This window comes from Tursiops truncatus, chromosome 4 (assembly GCF_011762595.2).
Source record: "Tursiops truncatus isolate mTurTru1 chromosome 4, mTurTru1.mat.Y, whole genome shotgun sequence".
NCBI classification, from domain to species: domain Eukaryota; kingdom Metazoa; phylum Chordata; class Mammalia; order Artiodactyla; family Delphinidae; genus Tursiops; species Tursiops truncatus.
This window is the reverse complement of record NC_047037.1, coordinates 142,084,577-142,106,403: the sequence shown is the minus strand read 5'-3', so window position 1 is coordinate 142,106,403 and position 21,827 is coordinate 142,084,577. Positions and strand designations below refer to the sequence as shown.

The window sequence follows — 21,827 nt, the reverse complement described above, 5'->3', positions numbered from 1 at the left end:
CCAATACTTAAACATACAAACTGTGACGGTCCTAACACAAAAGTATGAAAGGATCAGGGGCTTCCCTGGTGGCGCAGTGGTTGAGAGTCCGCCTGCCGATGCAGGGGACACGGGTTCGTGCCCCGGTCTGGGAAGATCCCACATGCCGCGGAGCGGCTGGGCCCGTGAGCCGTGGCCGCTGAGCCTGCGCGTCCGGAGCCTGTGCTCCGCAACGGGAGAGGCCACAGCAGTGAGAGGTCCGCGTACCGCAAAAAAAAGAAAAAAAAAAAGAAAAAAATAACCTCAGGGCTTCCCTGGTGGCGCACTGGTTGAGAGTCCGCCTGCCGATGCAGGGGACACGGGTTCGTGCCCTGGTCCGGGAAGATCCCACATGCCGCGGAGCGGCTGGGCCCGTGAGCCATGGCCGCTGAGCCCGCGCGTCCGGAGCCTGTGCTCCGCAACGGGAGAGGCCACAGCAGTGAGAGGTCCGCGTACCGCAAAAAAAAAAAAAACAAAAAAAACAGCCATTCTTTAAGCACGCTGTTAACAAAATAAAGCTACACTTCACTGTTAGCCAGCTGACTCCTATTTGAAAACAAGAAGTGTTAAGGAGGGCACCGTCTTTAACCCTAAGCACACGTGCACTCACTCTCAGACCATACGTTCCTTAATTTCTCCTCAACAGCTTCTAGTACAACAGACCTTCAAATGGACAAAAAAAAAGTCCAAAATCACAAACTGGGAAGTCATTGCAGCCTATTCAATAATATGTAAAACGTACTTGCCATAATTTATGTGTAGTGTCAATGTGGTAATAAAAGTGAATTAATGCCTCAAATTGGTAGCTCTTTCATGGGGAAAACTATTATCAAATGTGTACTCCTGGAATACGGAAGCCCTCCCCAGGGGTCTTCCTAGAGTATCTGTACGTGAAAGGCTTCCACATTTGGGGGTGGGGGCACGGAGCGAAGGCTAACAAGAAAGAACAAAAAAGATCCAGATGGTATCCAGATTCTGCAAGGATTAATAGAAATTAAGGTTTGGCCTGTGCCCGAAAATGACCAGGCAACTGATGGCCCATTTCTACACATAAACACTGCGCTCCCTTTACTGGAAGGTGGATACTGAGAAGAAAAGCAAATGAACCCTCCCACAGCTCTGAGCCGCAGAGGCCAAGTTGAAAGAAAAGTAATTCCTCCAGTTGACATGATGGGAATCGCCTACACTTGGTCGTCAGTTGTCACAGATCCCCTGCGTCAGGCCTTCCAAAATAACGGTGATTTTAAATCACAACTCAGCACACCCTGCCGTGTCATCACTAGCTTTCCTGTTAGGCTGCTCCATCCAGCCTTCCCCCGAGCCTGACTGTGACAGACACACCTGCTCCCCTGCCCCACCCTGTGTCCCTCACTCCTGGAACCCAGTCTACGCAACAGTCACCACCCCGCAGGTGTGACCAAAGGGACAAAGTACAATGTGTGAGTGTTAATCAAGTTTCATACTGTGGGAGTTTGCAGAAAAGGAACTACACCCAATACATAGAGACCACTCACAAGATAGAAAGTCCCGAAGTCTGAAAGACAAGTTAACACACATGCCAAGTGTTAAGGAGGTCTGAGTACACACTTCTAAGCAGGGGGACAGCAGTCAGCTTCTCTAGCACTCGGACACCACACTAGACTTAAAACTGAAGAGTTCCAACAGAAAAAGAAAGATCGGATGAATGCATCAAATTACGAGAAGACTGAAGAATCACCCTTTGAAGGTTTACATATTGTTAAAATGAAGGAAATACAGTAAGACTGTAGCAGTTTGAATCACAGCATTTGCAAGTTCAGGACGAGGTCTTTTGCTCGCTCCAGGCACGCCCCTGACCTGAGGCTTTGGATAGGAGGGTTCCCAAACCGCTCTCTGCCTGCATTTCCCCTTCACCTCCCTGAGGTCTGTGCAAAGACCACTCTCTTTCTCAATGTGGTCTAACTGCAGTTTTCAAAAGGCGCGCTATTATGAAAGGGGTTTGAAAACATCTAGCAAGACTAAGTGTTTACCACAGTCCCAGCAATCCTTGCAGCGCTCTACCCCGACAGGTACACAGGGAAAATGAGAAGACAGACACACACGCGAGGCTATTCAATGCAAGACTATGTCAAACAGCAAGAGATGAAACCATTCAAATTCCACTGATGGGAGACCGGTGGAATAAACCACGGCACATGGACATGACAGAGTTCTAGGGGACTATAAAAAGCAATGGGAGCGCTTCCCTGGTGGCTCAGTGGTTGAGAGTCCGCCTGCCGATCGATGCAGGGGACACGGGTTCGTGCCCCGGTCTGGGAAGATCCCACATGCCCCAGAGCGGCTGGGCCCTTGAGCCGTGGCCGCTGAGTCTGTGCGTCCGGAGCCTGTGCTCTGCAACGGGAGAGGCCACATCAGTGAGAGGCCCACGTACCGAAAAGAAAAAAAAAAAAAAGCAATGGGAAAGATCTCCACATGCTATGTCCACCAGGAAACGCTGAGGGAAAAAAAGCGAAGTGGGAAAAATGTGTGTGTAGTTTGTAATCTCTTACCTAAGAAAGGGAAATACAAATATGTATGAATGTCTCCTATAGAAGGAGACTATTTAGGTAAGGGCAGGGATACGGTAGAGAGGACAGGGGTATACGCTAGATTGTTTTAAATGTATCGTATTGGTAGATTTGCCTTTGGAAGCACGTAAGTATTTTATATAATTATAAAACAAATTAAATTTTAAAAAAGCTTTCCCTAAAAATATCAGGAAAAAATAAAACAAATGAGGTTATTAAATATATGTGCAGTTAGTAGAAATTTGACTATTCATTCCTAGTGGGGTAACATATCCAAATGCCACAAAGAACTACTAAAAAAGTTTTAGGTCTATCTTCACGAGTCACATTGTTGACGGCAGAGTTAAAGTGTTATTCAGAGGCTGTGGAAGGTGGAGTAAGCAGGTCCCTGGAGCTGCAGCGCCAGCATCGTCTGGGTGTTTGTTACAAGTGCTGGTTTCCAGGCCCCACCCCATACCTGCTCAGTCAGAAACTCTGCGGTGGGGCCTTGCCTCAGGTTCCAACGAGCGCTCCACTGGATTCTGATCCAGTCTGAGGACCTCGCTCTAACACTATCATCCCCAAGCATCCCTGAAAACTGGAAGAAAGAAAATATAAAAGAGCAGGAAGAAAGCAAATATAGAGGAAAGAGTGGTTAAATAAAACCCTGAAGTGCTGAATTTGAATTGAAAAGATCAAAGTGAACTCAGGATGTGCTTCCGCCTTTAAATTCCTAGCTCTGCCCCCTGAAAAAGCCCAGCAGCAACTAGAAGCCCAAGCACACAGACTGGGGTCTCCGAATACCATCTCCCACTAGAAGGAATCAGGGCTCCCTGGAGAATGGCTACTCCAGGTCCAGGACAGGAAATGCACAAAATGAGTCTGGAACATTGCCTCATACCAGAGAGCAAGGAAACTAACAAAGATTCCTACACTCACAAGCCCGCTGGCAAAGAGGGAGCCTGCCCATCAGTAAGGATAACAAGTGCGATGGACTGAAACCAACCAAGTGTGTTTAAATCCTTAAGTTCATAATGATACTACAAAAATAAAATAAAAATAAGCAAAAGCTAATTGATCACCAATGAAGAATACTAGTGAACTAACTCATTTTGAGAAGTTATGTAAAGAAGAATCAAGCATTTGGTCTGCCTTTCCTACACAAACTATACCACTGGGTAACCGAATAACATAAACAAATGTGTGTGCGTGTGCGTGTGTACAAACACACACTCTTTACAGAAATCTTTCAGATAATAAATGAAGAAACGGTAAAATTAGAATAAATAGCACAGTTTTGCAACCCTTAGGGAATTAATGATGTGAGAATAAATATCTGCTAACATCACGAAAAGAGAGACCACCAGACATTATTGCGCCTGCTGACAGAAGAACACACCACCACCTGTGCAAGTCTTGCCAGAAAAATCCAAACTGCATTCTGACCCAGACTCGGGCTCTGACACCCTACCGGAAACAGAGGACAGACACCACAGGACACAGCTGGCACAGTCCAGGCAGGGGACCACAAGACACACCCCCTGGGCTCTTCAAGAAGCTGCAAGGAACAAAAGAGGGATGGGGGGGAAATCAAGATTGCAGGAGAGACAAGACATTTATCTCAAAACCTTATTTGGATACTAAATAATTCAAAGAATTTTTAAAAAAAAGACATTTCAGACATGTTGGAAACGTAAACGCTGAATATTTGATACTAAGGAATTGTTTTATTTAGATGCCATAAAAGTTTTGCAGTTATGTTTTTTAGAAGTCCTTGTCTTTTAGAGATCATACTGTCTTAGCTCAGGCTGCCATGACGAAACACCCCAGATGGAGTGGCTTAAACAACACAATTGTTTTCCTCCGCGTTCTGGAGGCTGGAGTGCAAGGTGCCTGACTGCGTTCCCAGGGAGGGCTCTCCTTCCTGACTTGCAGAGCGCAAGTGCCCCCCAATCTCTCCTCTTCTTATGAGGTCAGTGACCCCACCATAAGGTACCCACCCTCATGACCCAAGCCAACCCTGATGACCTCCCAGAAAGACCACCACATTAGGGGCTTGGGCTTCACTATATGAATTTGGGCGGGCACAAATATTCAGTCCGTAACACATACGTTTACCGATAAATGTGTGATGCCTGAGATTTGCTTCAAAATAACATAGGATTGGAAGGAATGGGGGGTATAAAGAAGCAAGATTGACATTCATTCAATTGTTGAAGTTGAGCGATAGTTTTGTAAGGTTTCTTCACCCAATTCTATTTCTTTTTACATATTTGCAAGTTTCTGTAATAAAAAGTTTGAAATGTTAACACTTCTGCCACTTCTCTTACCCTTTTCTCTTTCTCCTTTTTGGCCTAGCACGTATCACCTATTACACTACATAATTTACTATGTATGTAAGCTCTAAGAGGGCTGGGGTCTTTGCTCACAGGTGTAACCCAAGCACCTGCAACAGCGCCGGGCACAGAAGAGATGCTGAGTACACCTTCGCTGACAGCAAATCTAGCCCAACTCCCTCATGTTCTACACTAGACAATTCAGGGCCCCCAAAGGACAGGATATCCTACAGCAGATGCAATGACGGTGCTGGCTGTCAAGTTCTCAGAGTATAAATTTAATTTTAGAATGAGTAAGATTACACTAAAATTTTCCAGTACGGCTGCCCTACTCAGTTCTTCGACTGCTGAACTGAAGGAAGAGATATTTTTATCTTACTTAACTCTCTGGCAAAGGCTTTCTCTCAGGGGTAATTTCAGGGACAATCCCCCCTTCCGTGTGGGTGGGCAGCGTCTGACGCCCCGACCACTAGGTAAGGTGGTGGGGGCGGAGGAGGCGCCACCTTGCTGCAGGTCCTCGCCGCGCTCCCAGACACTGAGGGGTCCTGGTCAGGCACAGCGAGATTGGCCCTCGGGTCTTCAACCTCAAAATGACCTGACGGCCCTTCCCACTGTGCACCTCAATGCCTAGAAACTTTTGGGCTGACCCAGCCAGACTAGGAGTGCCTACAAACGGTGAGCTACGGATGTAGTAAAAATTGTTACCACAGGTGTTATTGTTAGTTCCAAGGCTCTACCTAAAATTTCAGCTCTGAAACTTATGCAACACCTTCCAAACACTAAACAGATCTGTTAAAAATAAGAAAACTTCCAAACATATCCCACTCTGTGGCGAAACCAACCTCTAAGCCTACTGTCAGTTTCTTCATAGTTTCTCTGCTCACTTTTTAAAAAATTTTGCAAACAAAGGCCTAAAATAATATTGAGGAATGAAACATCATGTAACACTTGTGCAGGAATACAAAAGCATTTACTTCCCTAGGGGAAAAAAGAGGGAAAGAGAGATTGCAGAAAACGTTCATCTTTTCCTAAGAGAACATCCCACCTTGTATCAACATCTCAAGCCCAAAATTCCAGATACCAGGGACCTGCTCCTTGGTCAGGAGCACAATGAGGACAAGCCTCCAAGGACAGAAGAAGTGATATAAAACCAAAGACACACGATGGATGCCGGCCGACGTGCACCTGAATGCCAGTGCAGACACTGTAATGAAGGAGCTGAACAGGGCGCCCAAAAGATCTGTCCACGTCTTGACACCCCAGAACCTGAGAATGAACCTTATCTGGAAAAGGGGTCTTTACAGATGTGATTAAGCTCAGGCTCTCAAATAAGATCATTCCAGATCATATATGGATGGGACCTAAGTCCAATGACAAGAGGTCACTTGTCAGGTCAGACAAGAGACAGAAGGGAAAACCCAGGGAGAGAGAAAGCCGTGTGAAGACAAGGAAGAGACTGGAGTGATGTGGCTACAAGCCAAGGAATGCCAAGGATTTCTGGGAGCTGGGAAGAGGCAAGAAAGGATTCCCACCCCACCCCACCCCCCACAAAAGCCTTGGGAGGGAGTACAGCCTTGCTGATACTCTGATTTTCAACTTCTGGTCTCCAGAACGGTGAGAGAATAAATTTCTGTTGTTTCAAGCCATCCCGTTTCTGGTAATTTGTTACAGCGGCCCTAGAAAACTAATACATATGGTATAAAATACAAAAATAGAACGTACATCTTTCCTAGTGCTATACCAATTCATCTTTTAGGTATGTTTTTGGCCACACTTCTCATATGTCAAAGTAAACCCAGATGAACAGGCAATTCAGAAGAGGTCCAAGCACGAGTAAACACATAAAAAGAACCTCACTAATTGTCAGGTATATAACACCAAAACAACTCTGATGGCCTTGGGCTGAGCAAAGAGTTCTTAGGCATGATATTGAAAGTACAATCCATAGGAAAAAAAAAAATTGGTAACTGGATTTCATCGAAATTTAAAATGTTTGTACTCAAGATACATTAACTGAAAGACAACCAAAGATCAGGACCAAACATTTGCAAATCACCTACCTGATAAAGGACATATATCAAGAAAATACAGTGAGACCTTACAACTCATGCAGATGCACAGAGCAGCACTACTCATGACAGAAGGCGGGAAACGATCCAAACGCCCATCAACTGGCGAGTGGATAAACCAGACGTGGTCCATCCACACGGTGGAATACTAGTCAGCAATAAAAAAGGAGCAAATTATAGTTGGTGCAACACGGATGAACCTCAGAAACTGCAGAGTGAGAGAAGCCGGACAGAAGACAGCATATTACGTGATTCACTTCTTTGAAATGTCTATAAAACGCAAATTTATAGGGACAGAAAGCAAATTAGTGGCTGCCTAGGCCTGGGGATAGGAGCAGAGGCTGACTGCTAACAAGTTCTTGGGGTGATGGAAATGTTCTAGAACTGAATTACGGTGATAGCTGCACCACTCTGAATATTTACTAACAGTCAGAGGACTGCACATGTACAATGGATATTAATTTTACAGTATGGAGATTAGAGCTCTTAATAAAGCTGTTCAGAAAAAGTCATCCATCAGATTGGCAAAGATTAAAAAGATGACTCCCATCCAGTGGGGCAGAGTATATCTCAGAGGACAGCTTTTTCACAGGGTGATTCAGGGGCAGGTTTCAAAATGTAAACTGCTCCCCCCTTCTGACCCAGCAATTACACTTCTAGATTCCATTCTTTATAATGAAAATGTATTCCTGCTTTTATTTATACACATTTAAGGTTAAAGTTTCTTTTCGAAGAGTTACAGCTATATCTTCTTTCAAGGCTTCATCCAAATGTCAGGTTGACAGTCCCTCAATCCTAAATGTTCCACAGCAGAAGCTGAATCATCGACCTGAGAATGCTTTGTTTTGGTCATAGCTAAATTTCTACTGACTTATAGTAAAGAAAACATATCTGAACACAACTCCGAAGGACCACGTCAAAGATTATGGTCCCTACCATACCACTGAGCTTTGCTTTTACTGGATTAACATGTATTTCCTCAATTCAAAAACTCCAAACAGAGAATGTCCCAGTATCAAAAAGAAAAAAAAAAAAACTAAGTGCACAGCAGTTTACCTAAAAACAAGTCTGAGTAATCAGGATTCAAATTCATATAACACAGTCTTCCCTTTACAGTAGTGTTTACTCATTTATTGATTTGATTTCTTCAACAAATATGCACTGAGCACCAACTACGTGCTCAGCACCGTCCAGGTGCCAGAAACACAGCAGTGATCATAACAGATAAAGTTCCCGCAATTCTGAGCCTCACATTCCAGTGTGCGGGCAGCCTGGGTTAGGGGTGAAGAGAAGCAATCGACCATGAAAAAACAAATGTTCCATCACGCGGGAGCTGAGCCAACAAGACTGAATAAAGGCGACGCGACGCCAAACCCTAAGCAGGCCTGGGAAGTGGCACATGCGCAGCCCAGGGAGCGGGAGGGAAGCACCCAGCAGGTCAGGAAAGCAATGAGGGCACCACGGGAACAGGGGCTGTAGGGACCAAGTGGTTAAAGGCACAGCCAGGAGGCCAGTGTTGGGGCCAGGGGGCGGTAGGCCGCAGAGGGTCTCAGAGCCCATGGGAAGGTCTGGGAATATTACGCTGAGAAGGTGGGTGGCCCCTGGAGGGTCCTGAGCAGAGGAATTACATGCTGTACTTCTTTCTTAGAGAGACTGCCTTCAACCCCAGAGAGAACGAGCTTCAGGGGCCAGGCTGGAAATGGCGTGGCCAGCTGGGAGGCTGCTGGGGTCCCAGGGAGAGATGAAGGGGGCTGGGGTTTGGGGGAGCAGCAGTGAAGGTGGGGAAAAGGGGCTGAATTCTAGATCAATTCAAAGACAGAATGCTATTTGCTGGTAGACTGAATGTTGGTTGTGACAGAAAAAAAGAAGTTGGGAATGACTACAAGGTCATCAATTTTAAATTTAAAAACCAAATATTCTCTAAGTGCAAAATACTGTGAATACATTTAAAATTCACGTTAAGAGCAGTTCCAAAGGGACGATTTGACTGACGGCAGGGGCAGCAGGGAGGAAAGGACAGGAGGAAAGGCGGTATAAAGGGAGGAGAGAAAGCCCAGGAGGCTGTGGGCAAACGCCAGCAGGGAGACTGTGAGAGAGAGGGGTGATCAGGAGAATCTGAGGCTGCGCAGTCCCCCTCCCGTGGTCTGTCATCTAGATCCGAAGCCCCCAGGCCAGAGCAGAGGGCCCCGAGATCAACAGGGAGCCCCTGGGAGACCACGCGCCAAGTTGTGCAATCCACGTGGAAAGAGACTCCACTCCGTACTGGCAAAAAAGTTTTTTTAGACAAAAAATTCTTCAGTAAGTCACTGGCCTTTTCAATAAAAGGTAACCAAGTGGCCTTTCCTACCTCCTGTTGTGTGGACCAACCACCATGCTGTCAGTTCCTTTCTAGGGAAAGACCGGCTCATGCGTTATGCCTGCCATGCTTGATTACTTCAGAGATTCATCAGTGCTTAAATAAAAACAAAATCAGACCCCTGAGTCTCACTGCATAAACCAAACTTTACTAGAAACTCTTCAGAAACACATCTTGTAAATCAGGCACACGAGCTGACGTTCAAGTGGAAAGGGAAGCTTTTCACTTCTGAATTACTGGTTCAATTGAACCACCCTAGAGTTGGGCTAACATACTAGTAACATGGGTTCCCAAATGCGTGCCCAGGGTACCGCAGCAAACCCAGAGAGGGCCCAAGGGGTGTTCCAAATTTTTGAGGGGAAACAGCAATACTGAAGATGTCCCAGGCCCCAGCTGAGTTCATCAGTTTCAATACTACATCGTGCTACAGTTCTTTCAATGCCATCATTATCATCACAAAACAGGGTAACTGCTGTAATAAAAGGCCAAGAATCACCCCCTCCACAGTCAAATAAACAAAGCAGCGGCGTCCAACCGGATTCCCAGGCTAGAGAAGCTGCGCAGCGCCCAACAGGTGTGGCCGTCCCTAATATGTTATTGTGGTTATACCTAAGAATGAAACAAAAATTTTCCTCCAATTTATGTGTATTTTTTTCAAATAACTACTGTTAGGACATAATACTTAATAAAACTATTTGAACCTAACTACTTAATAAATGAATTATTAAATATTCTTTTCAGCCTAGAGGTGCCATGAAAAAATTACTGAAGACACTAAGACCACCGTGAACAGAGAAAACTGAGAAGTCTCTCCTGAGTAGCTGACATTCTTTCTGCACAGCCATCACTCTTCCGAGTGCTTTACACGTACTCATTCAATCCCCACGTCAGCCCTCTGGGACTGGTACCATCCCTGTCCCTATTTCACAGACGAGGAAGTAGTCACACAGTAAGTCCTGCCTGTTTCTATCCACACACAGATAGAAGCGATTTCTTCTTCTTCTTCTTCTTTTTTTAAATATTTATTTATTTATTTTTATTTTTGGCTGTGTTGGGTCTTCGTTGCTACACGCGGGCTTTCTCTAGTTGCAGCAAACGGGGGCTACTCTTCGTTGCGGTGCACAGGCTTCTCACTGTGGTGGCTTCTCTTGTTGCGGAGCGTGGGCTCTAAGCATGTGGGCTCAGTAGTTGTGGCTCCTGGAATCTAGAGCACAGGCTCAGTAGTTGTGGCGCACGGACTTAGTTGCTCTGCACCACGTGGGATCTTCCCAGACCAGAGATCGAACCTGTGTCTCCTGAACTGGCAGACGGATTCTTAACCACTGGACCACGAGGGAAGTCTGAAGTGATTTCTAAGTCAAAGGAAGTACGGATACTAATGCCTTAGTCCCTGCCCTCCAAATACACCCCATGGAACTGCGGTTTCCTAAGGAGAAATGTTTCTGCCACTTCTCAACAGCTGATTCAATATGGACCAAGACCTGCATTTATGTGTATCAGTTTAAAAAGAGGGCATTTTAAGTTACTTTTCTGGCAATGAAATTGAGAGTGGTTAAATCACAAGCACCATACTTTCACGCTTGATAGAAAATTGCAATGTACAAATTTAAAAACTTTAACCTACAGGGGGAAAAAACAAAACCCAACCAGGTAAAAAGCATTACGGATCTGCTCACTTTTGTTGCCTTTTCCCCCCTTTGAAAATTCATGATGTCAGATCTGGAACCCTAAATATAGAGATTGAGAAAAATTAAAGCAGCACCATCCGATGTGACTGGGTGAGAACAGATCATTCGAATGAACACTGTTGTTTTTCAGATACTACATAGTTACGTGCTATCTTAGGTAGGATGCCAACAGCCACTAAAGAAAAGCCACAAATCAGTGGAATTATAATAGCTTTGTCTGCTAATGAGATGGCTGGGAAAGGAACATCTCTTTCCTAACATACCCTTGGGTCAGAAGCCTCGGTCTTTATTCCAAAGCAGAGAACTGATCCAGTGGTTGAAAAAAAAAAAATCTAAGCTCTAACTTAAATTTAGATCAAGTGGATCTGCCGGATTTGTTTGTTTCACTGTGCATCTTTCATGATTAGTCAGTTATACTACAGGTATTCACATTGCTATGACCAGGTGATTCATCGCCCAATGTCATCACACCACTAGCACCGCAGACTGCACGGTGGACACCCCTGTGCATTTCAGACACATCCTCCAGTATTCAGAAGCTTCACCAGGCCTGGAGTCTAAGCAGATCCTCCACAGAGGTAGTCACTCTGCACCAGAGGCAGTCAGGCGGCAGCTTCGGGAAATTTTAATTACGGACTAAAGGCCATTAAAACTCTTAGGTATCTTCAGAATACTATTAAAATAATTTAGCAAGGTTTTCAAGGAATGATGTATTCTGTTTACCCCTAATCTCTGGGGACCTTCCACTCTTCTCATGGCCACAAATGAACAGTTCCTAAATTTACCTGAACTGGTAACATTCTACATTCTTCTCAGAAAGGCTGATGTACAATTCGCCTTCACTCAAAGTAAAACATTCTAAATCCTATGAAAAAAATTGAAAACGAGCACAAACTCTGCTCTCATTTTACAATGAACAAACACAGACCTCCTCAGGGTGCAATGGCTGGAAAAGTATTAAACAGACTTTTGAAAACTAAAATGCTGCATACTAAAGGAGCTATGTACACAACAGCAAAGCCTCCAGATGGATTTTTTTAAAGCAATTTTCCTACTACCTTTGTCTACATTGCTTACACTAGCGGCTCCCTTCAACACATGTGCAGCTGAAAGAATGGAACAAAATAAAGAAAGTATAACATGAAACCAGGACAGCAAGTGCTCTACCGCAGCTTCAGTCCCAGACACACCAAAATGAAGTCAGCCTTCCTAAAACTTAAAAAGTCTTTAGCTTTTAAAGGGATCTTTTTAAATTTTTAAGGTAACTTTCTCTGAAAGTTTACTGAAGCCACTTTCTTTTCTGAGACTCCAACGAATGAATGGTTGTGCCTTTTAAAACAGAGATACCATCAGTACAGACAGCAGTTTTAAACACCGGAAAAACCTCCACCAACATAGCTTTTACAATAAATCTGTAGGAAAGGAAACTATTCTTTAGCTGTCTGTCATGCATGCGCGTATGAAACTAAACACTAGACCCACATCTCAAACACTACTAGGCTAACGATTTACCTGTTTAGTCAAGGTTGAACCCAACCCAAGGCTGAACTTTCTCTTCAGATATGTATTTACATAACGCCCATAGAAACACTGCTATGAGATGTAAGCTAAGGGGTATGTATGAGATATAATTAGACTTGTTAATGTTTCTACAGGCAACACTGATCCAGCACTCACAGTGTGCCGGGCACATGGGGAGGAGTCTCCGGCGTCTGGAAGACACTGAAACCTAACAGGAAGACCACTCCGAGCCTGGCTCCTCTTCCCTGAGGGTACAGAAGGCACCTGGAATTAACCGCAGGGCCTCCAGATCAGCTCTACACACACCTGTTCCCTCGACTAAAGTGCAGTCTTGAGCAAGACCTGCAGCTGCCCTGGTGAAAAGAGAAAACAGCTTCGAACTATGCAAGTGTCCAAATTTAGATGTGACACCGTCCCTTTCCCTGAGAAAGTATATCAGCTAAAGATAAAGCAACAGACTTCAACTTTAAATATACAATTTCTCAGAGATCTGACAAGAGAAAGCATACAAGGAGAGTAAAAGAAAGAGAGAGAAAGAAACAAGAGAAGGCTCAAGACCTACAGAACCGTCTACTAAGGGCAAAGTGCCTGCCTGGATGTTGCTGTAGAAAGAGTGCTTCCTTTCAAAGTGTGGAACACCATCTGAAAAAAATAACTGAAGATAAGAACACTGTCAGAGGTCAGAAATCCTAATAGTCTGAAACACCTGTCTGCAAGTCATCAAAATGTCAGCCAACGTTTCAACACTTTCCATAAGCTCAGTGTTTTTGAAAGTATTTAATTCCGAAGTTATGCTTGTAAAAGTTAGAGGAAATTTTCTGTAACGGGAAAACAATTCCTTTGTGGATGAGTAAATGTGGCGCCAAAAAAAAAACCCGACACTCAAAATGAAGAGGCACCAGTCCAGTGGTCCAGAGCGTGGATGAGCTCATCGAACCTTCGCAGCCTCATCTGTGAAATGGGTTTCTGCTCTGTGCCAGCGTCTCGGAAGTGCCTGAGCGGCCTGCGGGGAAGAGCCCTGGTTCGCGGTCCCGGCCCGGCAGAGCCGCTGTGCCCAGGCAAGTGCAGCTGGGCACGGCCGACGGGGCTCCTGAGTCTTCCACTACTTAACACGTTACTGAGTACAAACCCCCGTCTCCTAACAAACACGACAACCGCACGCAAACTTCGTCCACGCTCGCAGAGCCGGGAGACCCTCTGCGGGACCGGAGGAAACAGTGCGCCTGGAGAAGACCGTCCCCGCCGGGAAGAACCGGCCCGAGCGGGGCAAGCTGCCGAGCCTGCAGCCGGACGGGGCGCACAGCGGCGCCCCCTCGGGGCGCGCCCCAGGCGCTGTCCAACTGCAGCCGGACAACCAGAAGAGCGTCCCTGAGGAGGTCAGAGGTCGCCTCCAGGAGAGAGAGATACGAGGTCGGCCCCGGGGAGGTCGGAGGTCGCCCGCGGGGTCAGGGCCCCGCCGCAGCCGCCGCCCCGGCCACACCTCCATTCCGGGAAGCGGCCCGGCCGGGAGCGCGGGGGCCGGGCCGCGGGGTCAGAGGGGCCGGCGACCTGGGCCGGGCTGCACGCCGCGGCTGCCGCCCCCTCCCGCGCCGCCGGGCACTCACAGGTGACGATGGGCTTGTTCTCCATGGTGTAAATCACCGGCGGCACCGGCTCCTCAGGGGCGTCCATGGGCGTCCGGCGTCACCGGCCCGGCCTCCTGCGCCCCATGGGCAGCCCGAGGCCGCGCCGGGCCAGCCCGAGCCTAAGCGGCGCCGCAACCGCGACAGCGACGCCCGCCCGGTCGCTCGAGGTATCTCCCTAGCCGGCCGCCCGCCGTCGCCGGCCGCCCGCCGTCGCCGCCCGCCGGCCGCACCCGCTTCCGGTGCCGGCGCGCGGTGGTACCGCTTCCGGGGCGCGCGCCTTAAAGGGGAGGCCTTTCCGCCGAGCGGACTCGGTCCTCCGACGGAAAGGCGATCCAGGCTGCGCGAGTGTCGGCGGAGGTATTCTCCGCGTCTCGGCGCCGAAATCCGCGCGGGCCGGACGTGGGCCGCTGTGGGTCCCGCGTGGGTCCCTTACCGTAGGGACTGGACGGCCGGGAACCGCCCCCCAGGCCGGCGCCCTCGGACGGACAGGGCTGGCGTGGGGAGGGCAGCCGGGACGCCCACAAGCATCGCCCGCAGGAGTGCCCGACGTCGAGGACGGCCCCGGGGGTCGCTGACCCGGAGCCCGTGGAACCACCCGGGGTCGCTGACAAAAGCGTGCGGACACGGGGACCACCCGGGGGTCTCAGACATCCGGACAGGGGGACCACCTGGGGGTCGCTGACACCGACACATGGACCCCGGGAGTCACCGACATCAACAATTGGACACGAGCGTGTCCATTTGTCACCTGTGTGGGTTGCCGCCCGTAGCGTAGCATTGTTATTTCTACCAGAGGCCTGATGCCTCGGGGGAATCATTAGGACACCGGGTTAATTCCCACCACTGAGCGAATGGCAGTTACCCCTTGCAACACTCTTGGTCTTGTGTTTGTCGTTACATTGGTTTTATGAAGTAATATTGCTGCCATGAAGTAGAACAAGATTATATACCTTCTCAATACAACCTAGACTCTCCGGCACCACTGTCCTCCTCAAGGCGCACCTGGGAGGCCGACTCCCACAAACTCTGCCCCGCGGTTGCAAGCAACCACCTTTCTCTGCATTGCCACAACACTAGTTTCCTGTCTCCGTGACGCTGTAAAATTCTTGAACTGGGGGCTGCCTTTTACTCGTGTCCCCACCCCCAATACCCAGCCACACAGGGCCTTCCACGGAGTAGGCACCTTCGGGGAATGCCACAAAAGAAAACCTTACTTGAACTGCATGTACATTTCTTACGCAAGGAAAGTAGGTTTGGGGAAACTTTTGCAAATGAAATAAGGTAAATATGTGAAACAGTTTGAGTGTGAACACAGCTGCTAAATGCGTGTGCACAGGGCAGCGCTGTGCTTGGAGGCTGGGTGAGCAGGCAGAGGTCAGGGTCTGGGACAGCTGGAGCCTGTGAGGCAGGGCAGCAGAGCAGGAGGTACGGATGAGAGCCAGAAGTCTGCGTGGGGCTCAGTGGAAGGCTCGGCCTCAGCTGTGCTCAGCACTCACTGGATGAGGTGCCACAGGGCTTACCAGGAAGACAGTGAGCAGAAGGCAGAAATCCACAAGTTTGATGGAAAGCATTGAATTCTGGACTTACAGATCGAGAGACTCAGGAAAACCTCAGTAGAATACCTACAAAGAGGGACTTCCCTGGCGGTCCAGTGGTTAAGACTTCACGCTCCCAATGCAGGGGGCAGAGGTTCAATCCCTGGTGAGGGAACTAGATCCCGCGTGCCACGCGGTGAGGCCAAAATACAAAAATAATAAAAGGTAAAAGAGAGAGAGGACAACCACGAATGGGCAGTTATCACATGAAAAGATGCTGAGCATCCGTCAGGTATCTGGGAAACGCAAATTAAAGTGACAACGACATATCGCTTTACATCTACTCAAATAACAAAAATAAAATACGAAACAGAAGATACCAAACGTAGACTCCAAGGCCAGGTCTCCACGTCTTTAGTCTATTCTAACAGAGAACTAAGTCCAGAGAGACTCTGAGAAGACAGACACTAACAATTCTTCCTTCACGGCGATGCTGTGGCCTGGCCCCACTGGCCAACTCTTGCTTGGAAGAATTTTCTTTCTGGGTGGAGCGAAGGGGAGATCGAAGATCTTGCGCTCTATCCCAGGCAACACTCTGGCTCAAGGGCAGTAAGGGGGCTCCTGGGCTATTTTTCCCCCAAGCAGACCTATCAGAGATTTCTTTTTTTCACATGGGAATTTAGAAAACGCTTGAATTCAGCATACATACTGGCTTAGCAATTCCTTTCAATATTGGTGAAAATGATGCTATTTCTATTAATCGATGTCCATTCTTCTTTCTTTCAGATCCTTTTCTGCTGAGACAGCATTTGTTTTTTTAAAGGTTGCTGGAACTTGAGCCCAAATGGTCTTTCCTGGTAGCCCATTACAGTGTCTTCAGGCTGCAGAGAGCCTGTTCAATTATGTATTGGGATACTGCAGATGCTTTGTCTAAGGGAACACCGCCCTGGGCTTGCTCTGCCCCACTGCTCAGGCCCTCTCCACAGAGGGCTGTGCTAAAACCGAAGGTGGGCCAGCACATGCTCACAGCAGGTTTATTACTGGTAGCTGAAACTGGAAACCACCCAGGTGTCCTTTGACGGGTGACTGGTTAAACGACGTGTGGTCCATCGGTACTGCGAAAGACCACGCGGCAACGAAAAAGACTGAACTACTGATACACACAACCACCTGGATGGATCTTGACAGAATTATGCTGAATGAAAAAACTCTAGGACTTCCCTAGTGGCGCAGTGGTTAAGAATCCGCCTGCCAATGCAGGGGACATGGGTTCGATCCCTGGTCTGGGAAGATCCCACATGCTGCGGAGCAACTAAGCCCGCGAGCCACAACTACTTACCCGCATGCCGCAACTACTGAGCCTGCGTGCTGCAGCTACGAAGCCCGCGCACCTAGAGCCCGTGCTCTGCAACAAGAGAAGCCACTGCAATGAGAAACCCATGCACCGCAACGAAGAGGAGCCCCCGCTCACCGCAACTGGAGGAAGCCCGCGCACAGCAACGAAGACCCAATGCAGCCAATATTTTTTTTAAAAGAAGAAAAAAGAAAAAACTCTAACCCCCAAAGGTTATATATTATATGATTCCATTTATGGAACAGTCTTGAAATGACAAAATTATAGATGTGGAGAACAGTTTATTGGTTGCCAAGGGGTAAGGGGCGTGTGGGGGTAACGAGGGAGTGGATGTGTCTGTAAAAGGGCAGCAGGAGGGACCTGTGTGCATGGAATGTCGTGAGTCTGGACGGCACCAGTGTCGGCATCCGGACGTGATATTGCGCTAGAGTTTTGCCAGACGCTGCCACTGGGGGAACCTGGGTAAATGTTACCAGGTCCAAGCTTGTACTGCTTGCCGCACACAGGCCAATAAATCGAGGGATGAGGTGTTGGGGCAGGAATAGCGACTTTATTGGGAAAGCCAGCAGACAGAGGAGAGGGTGGACTAGTGTCCCAAAGAACCGTCTTGCCCACGTTTGGATGCTAGTTTCTTTAATAGAGCAAAGAGGGGGAGGTGAGGAGGTAAAGTTATAAAGGCCCTAAGTTGTTGCAAATATCTCCTGGTTCCAGCCAGACTCCCGGAGGGGATGTGTCAATTTCTGCCTTCCTGCAGCCATTTACAGGTGGGCCTGGTCAGGGTGTTTCTGGTGAACTGAAGAAAAGGTATTTTAGCTTAAGCTCATGCATGGGAGGCAGGGTTCCCAGAGATGGGCCATTATGTTTACCTTAAGTTATAGGCAACATCCTTCTACTGATTAACTTGTGGCAAAAGCAATAGAACATAAAGATTAAAGTAAAAGAAAGATCCAGTATGAAGTCAGATTTGTTTTTCCCTATTACATAAAGGGTGCATGGGAGCTCTACATACAACTGCGTATGAATCTACACGGTCTCAAAATAGAAGTTGGATCAACTCAACTGACTTTCAAGATGTAACACACGAGTTTCCAAAGAATCCACCAGGTAAACTGTGTATTGCTTTCACCGTTCCACAGCATGCCAGCTCCTCTAACTGCACCTCCTTCGCTCACCAGATGTTCAGGAACATCGCCACGGGCAGCGCTCGGCAGGGCAAGGCAGAGTGGTCCTGAGCCTCTGGGGCAGGTGTTTCCTTACATTTAACCAAGCCTTCCCCAAATGGTAGCCTCAGGGGAGCAAATAGTCCACAAAAGGGAAATAGGAGTAGTAATGATTATGTGGAGAAATAATCTCCCTCATGAGTCATAGAGGAAATGCCATATAAATTTTTTTCTACTAAGTTAATAAAAACTTGGTTGGGGGTGGGGGGGGCTGAGGAAGGTGAGGGTGTGGGAAAGCAAGCAGCCCAGCACACCTGGACAGTGGCTTCTCTGCCTTGGTGGATTCTCTGAGATGCCACCTTTTTAAACAGCAGTAGCACCCTTTCATCCTCTGACCCAACAATTCCATTTCTAGATCTCTTTAAGGAAACAGTCTCTCCCAAACCTTTATGGATAAAAACACACGTGGCAGCGTTGTTGGCAGTAGCCAAAAATTGAAAACAGTGAAAATAAATAATAATGACTATGTTATATAAATTATGCTGTGTTTATTTGATGCACAATTATGTCACCATCAAAATAATGTTTAGAAGGTGTTTATGATAGTCTGGAAAATCGTATAATGTCGATTGTTTTTGTTTTTTGCGGTACGTGGGCCTCTCACTGTTGTGGCCTCTCCCGCAGGCTCAGCGGCCATGGCTCACGGGCCCCCCCACTCCGCAGCATGTGGGATCTTCCCAGACCGGGGCACGAACCTGTGTCCCCTGCATCGGCAGGTGGACTCTCAACCACTGCGCCACCGGGGAAGCCCTAATGTTGATCGTTAAAGTGGATTCCTGGATCATAAAACTTTCTTCCTCGCCATGACGATGATTGCTACTAGCACTGTTTTCCCCTCCTTATTGGCGTGGTACCTTTGGTGAAGTATGCTGAAAATTGGAGGAATCCGCCACTCCCCAGCTGGAAGAATCTTGGAGGGATAGAATTAAACAGGTTGAAACTGAAGCTTTAGCAACAGAGAAACCGACAGTCAGTGCCTGCCTGTTATCATCTGAAACCTGGATATCTTTAAGGCCTTTGGACCTTTTTAAAGTCTCTGGAGCCTTTTAAAAGGAATAAACATTGGCTTTTAAAAAACTAAAAAAAAAAAAAAGTCTTTAACAAACATGAAGGTGTGATATGATCACCACTACATAAAAGTAAAAAAAAAAAAAAAAGAAAGAAAGAAAAACTATTTCAAAAGAGATTGGATGGAAATGCATCCAACTGTCTTGCCCTGGCGGTGACTTCGCCCTTTTTCCACCTTATCTGCATTTCCACTTGTCTGTAAGGAGCCCGACTGTATACAAAAAAGAACAGAGCCGCACTGCACCGCTGGCTAGGTAGCTGATTCTGAGCAGGATACTTGGTTTTCTTCCCTTTTCCTGAGCCTCAATTTTCTCAGCTGAAAGCAGGGATCGTGATAGAATTTTCCCCTCCAAAACATGTGTGCTATGCAATTAATTCCCTCAGAACCCTTGAGACAGGTATTCCTATCTCCATTTCACAGATGGGGAAGTAGAGGAACAGACAAAGGAAGTGCTCACCCCGTGGCAGCTCAGAGAACAGCCCCTGGTGCTGGGCCTCTCCAGGAACACGGTGAGTGCGCTCGGGAGCCCCTGGAAGCCACAGCTCCGGGAGGTGGCGCCTCACCTCATCCCATCCCTCCCTCCGGGAGGACCCCGAGGCACAGCGGGTTAAAGGGCAGAGCTGGGGGACAAACCGGGCGGAAGCCCCAGCCCACCTGCCCTCCTCGTAGTCTCAATAATGGGCTCAGGTCACTGTTCACTGTTACTGGCTTTGTGCATCACTTTCCACATTTGTTTGTCTAGACACAGTATCCTCTTCCCAGGTTTTATTCTGCATAATGTGACTTAAATAATTAGCAACAATGAAATCAAACCTGGCACTGTGGATGGCATTTCCGGACATTCTGTTCAATGCGCCTATTTTTAGCTCAGTTGCTTCTTTCTCGGCTTTCTGACAGGCTGGATTCTCGCCCTCTCCTTTCAAGCTGAGGTTATCCCCCAAGAGGCCTTTCCGTGCCCAAACCTCCCTGGGTCCCTCACCTGGGTCCCTGCCGGATGCGGACAGAAGGCAGGGGCAGGAATGACCGCTGTGCAGGAGGTCCCCACACGGCCTCCCTCCACCTGCTCCACCAGGGGGCCGCCCTCTTCCCCGGTGGCAGAAGTCAGCTCTCGTGCCAGCTACTGGCACACCTAATACCGGGGGCCGGGGACAGAAGAGAGTGGTGGGCGGGAAGGCTGAGCCGCCCAGAATGCCAGCCTCCAACAACACCAAGCTCCACGGGCATAAGCAGGAAGGGCGGGGTCAGCTAACCCAGATCTCCGGGTGTGTCTCTTCCCCCATAAGCCTCCGCTCACAGTGCCCTGCGTGGTGACTCAGACTCCAGCAGCCACGTAGCGTGCCCCAGGCCCCATGCCCGCAGCTCGCTCTGATTCAACTGCAGCTGGGCGGCCCTGGCACGGGTAGGGTCCCGCCTCCAGGACCCGCTGGGGCCTCCAGTGCAGCCTGAGCAGGAAGTGGTGGGAAACCGATACCATCAGGCCCTCCCTCAATGAGCTGGGGGATCAATGTGCAAACCTCACAGTGTGGGGTGCACGGCTCCCAAGCGGGCCTGGTGGTGGGTCGAGCCCACGGAGACAGTGAGCTCAACGACAGTCACCGTTGCGCGCCTGGTCCTTGCCCCCCTCCCCCACGCTCTTCCTCCTCTTTCTGGGGCCACCGACAAAGAAAACCCACCTGCACCAAGTCTGGCTCACGCCCGACCTGACCTAAGACGCAGCCTGATCCGTGTCATGAAGGAGGCGTGCTGCCCTAAAGTCTGAGATGGACGCATCCGTGGCCTGGTCACTGAAAAGCAGTGATTCGTTGATTACCTAAATGTTACATGTTTAGTGTGCTGACCAGGAACTTGGCTGGCTCAGAAAAATCACGCGTAATGAATGCTTTGTTTTTTAATTTAAAAAAAAATTTTTTTTGGCCTTGCAGCTTGTGGGATCTCAGTTCCCTGACCAGGGATCAAACCCATGCCCGCAGCAGTGGAAGCACGGAGTCCTAACCACTGGACCACCAGGGAAGTCCCCAAATGCTTTGTTTTGAACATCAAGAGTACTTAATAAATAGAAAACGCTTTTTCCCCTTGAATCCTTTAATGAATGTGGAAGCAATATTTGAGGACCATGGCCCTGAAGGAGGCCTGGCAGTTGGCATGGCCTGGCCGCCCTCATGTCTCTGCCAGCTGTCCCTGACCGGACAGGCCAGGAGCTCCAGAACAAAGGTGACAGAAGGCGACAGAGCTGTGCCCACACAGTGTCGGCGGTGAGCTTGCCAGTGTCTGTCTGCCCTGCTCTTGCCGCAGCTGGCACAGAGGCCCCAGGTAGGTTTTCTGAACGAGGGGCTCGCTGTTGTCTCTGGGGTCCTTGCTGCCGTCTGGGCCCCAGGGCTGCTTCCCCAGGCCCAGCGGCCACCTCTGACCCCCGGCTCCTCCTTGCCCCTGCCCTTCCTTTGCAGAGATTTCTACAGACCCAGGCAGCCAGATAAGATGGCGAGGGCGAAGGAAGATACGCTGTCCTCCCAG

The 21,827-nt window shown here is 48.4% G+C and overlaps 1 protein-coding gene and 1 long non-coding RNA gene across 13 annotated transcripts in view; both read right to left on the bottom strand.

Annotated features, from left to right (window-relative positions):
• TRAPPC10 (trafficking protein particle complex subunit 10) overlaps nt 1–14,368 on the bottom strand; it is a 92,199-nt gene extending 77,831 nt beyond the window's left edge. For 4 of the 12 annotated variants that reach the window (XM_033856179.2, XM_033856181.2, XM_033856189.2 and 1 more), the window contains exon 1: nt 14,118–14,366. In XM_033856179.2, the coding sequence (XP_033712070.1) occupies nt 14,118–14,184 (67 nt within the window). In that variant the 5' untranslated portion in view covers nt 14,185–14,366. Of the gene's footprint in view, nt 1–10,980; nt 11,005–14,117 lie in introns of those variants that run through there. The other 8 variants (XM_033856184.2, XM_033856185.2, XM_033856186.2 and 5 more) reach the window with 4 other exon arrangements.
• Nucleotides 14,369–19,037: 4,669 nt separating this feature from the next.
• On the bottom strand, nt 19,038–20,522 carry LOC109547957 (uncharacterized). Its single transcript, XR_002173967.3, has 2 exons — nt 20,130–20,522; nt 19,038–19,157 (listed from the first exon to the last, which is right to left on the bottom strand). It is a non-coding gene; the product is annotated as an uncharacterized lncRNA (long non-coding RNA).
• Between the last annotated feature and the right edge of the window lie 1,305 nt (nt 20,523–21,827).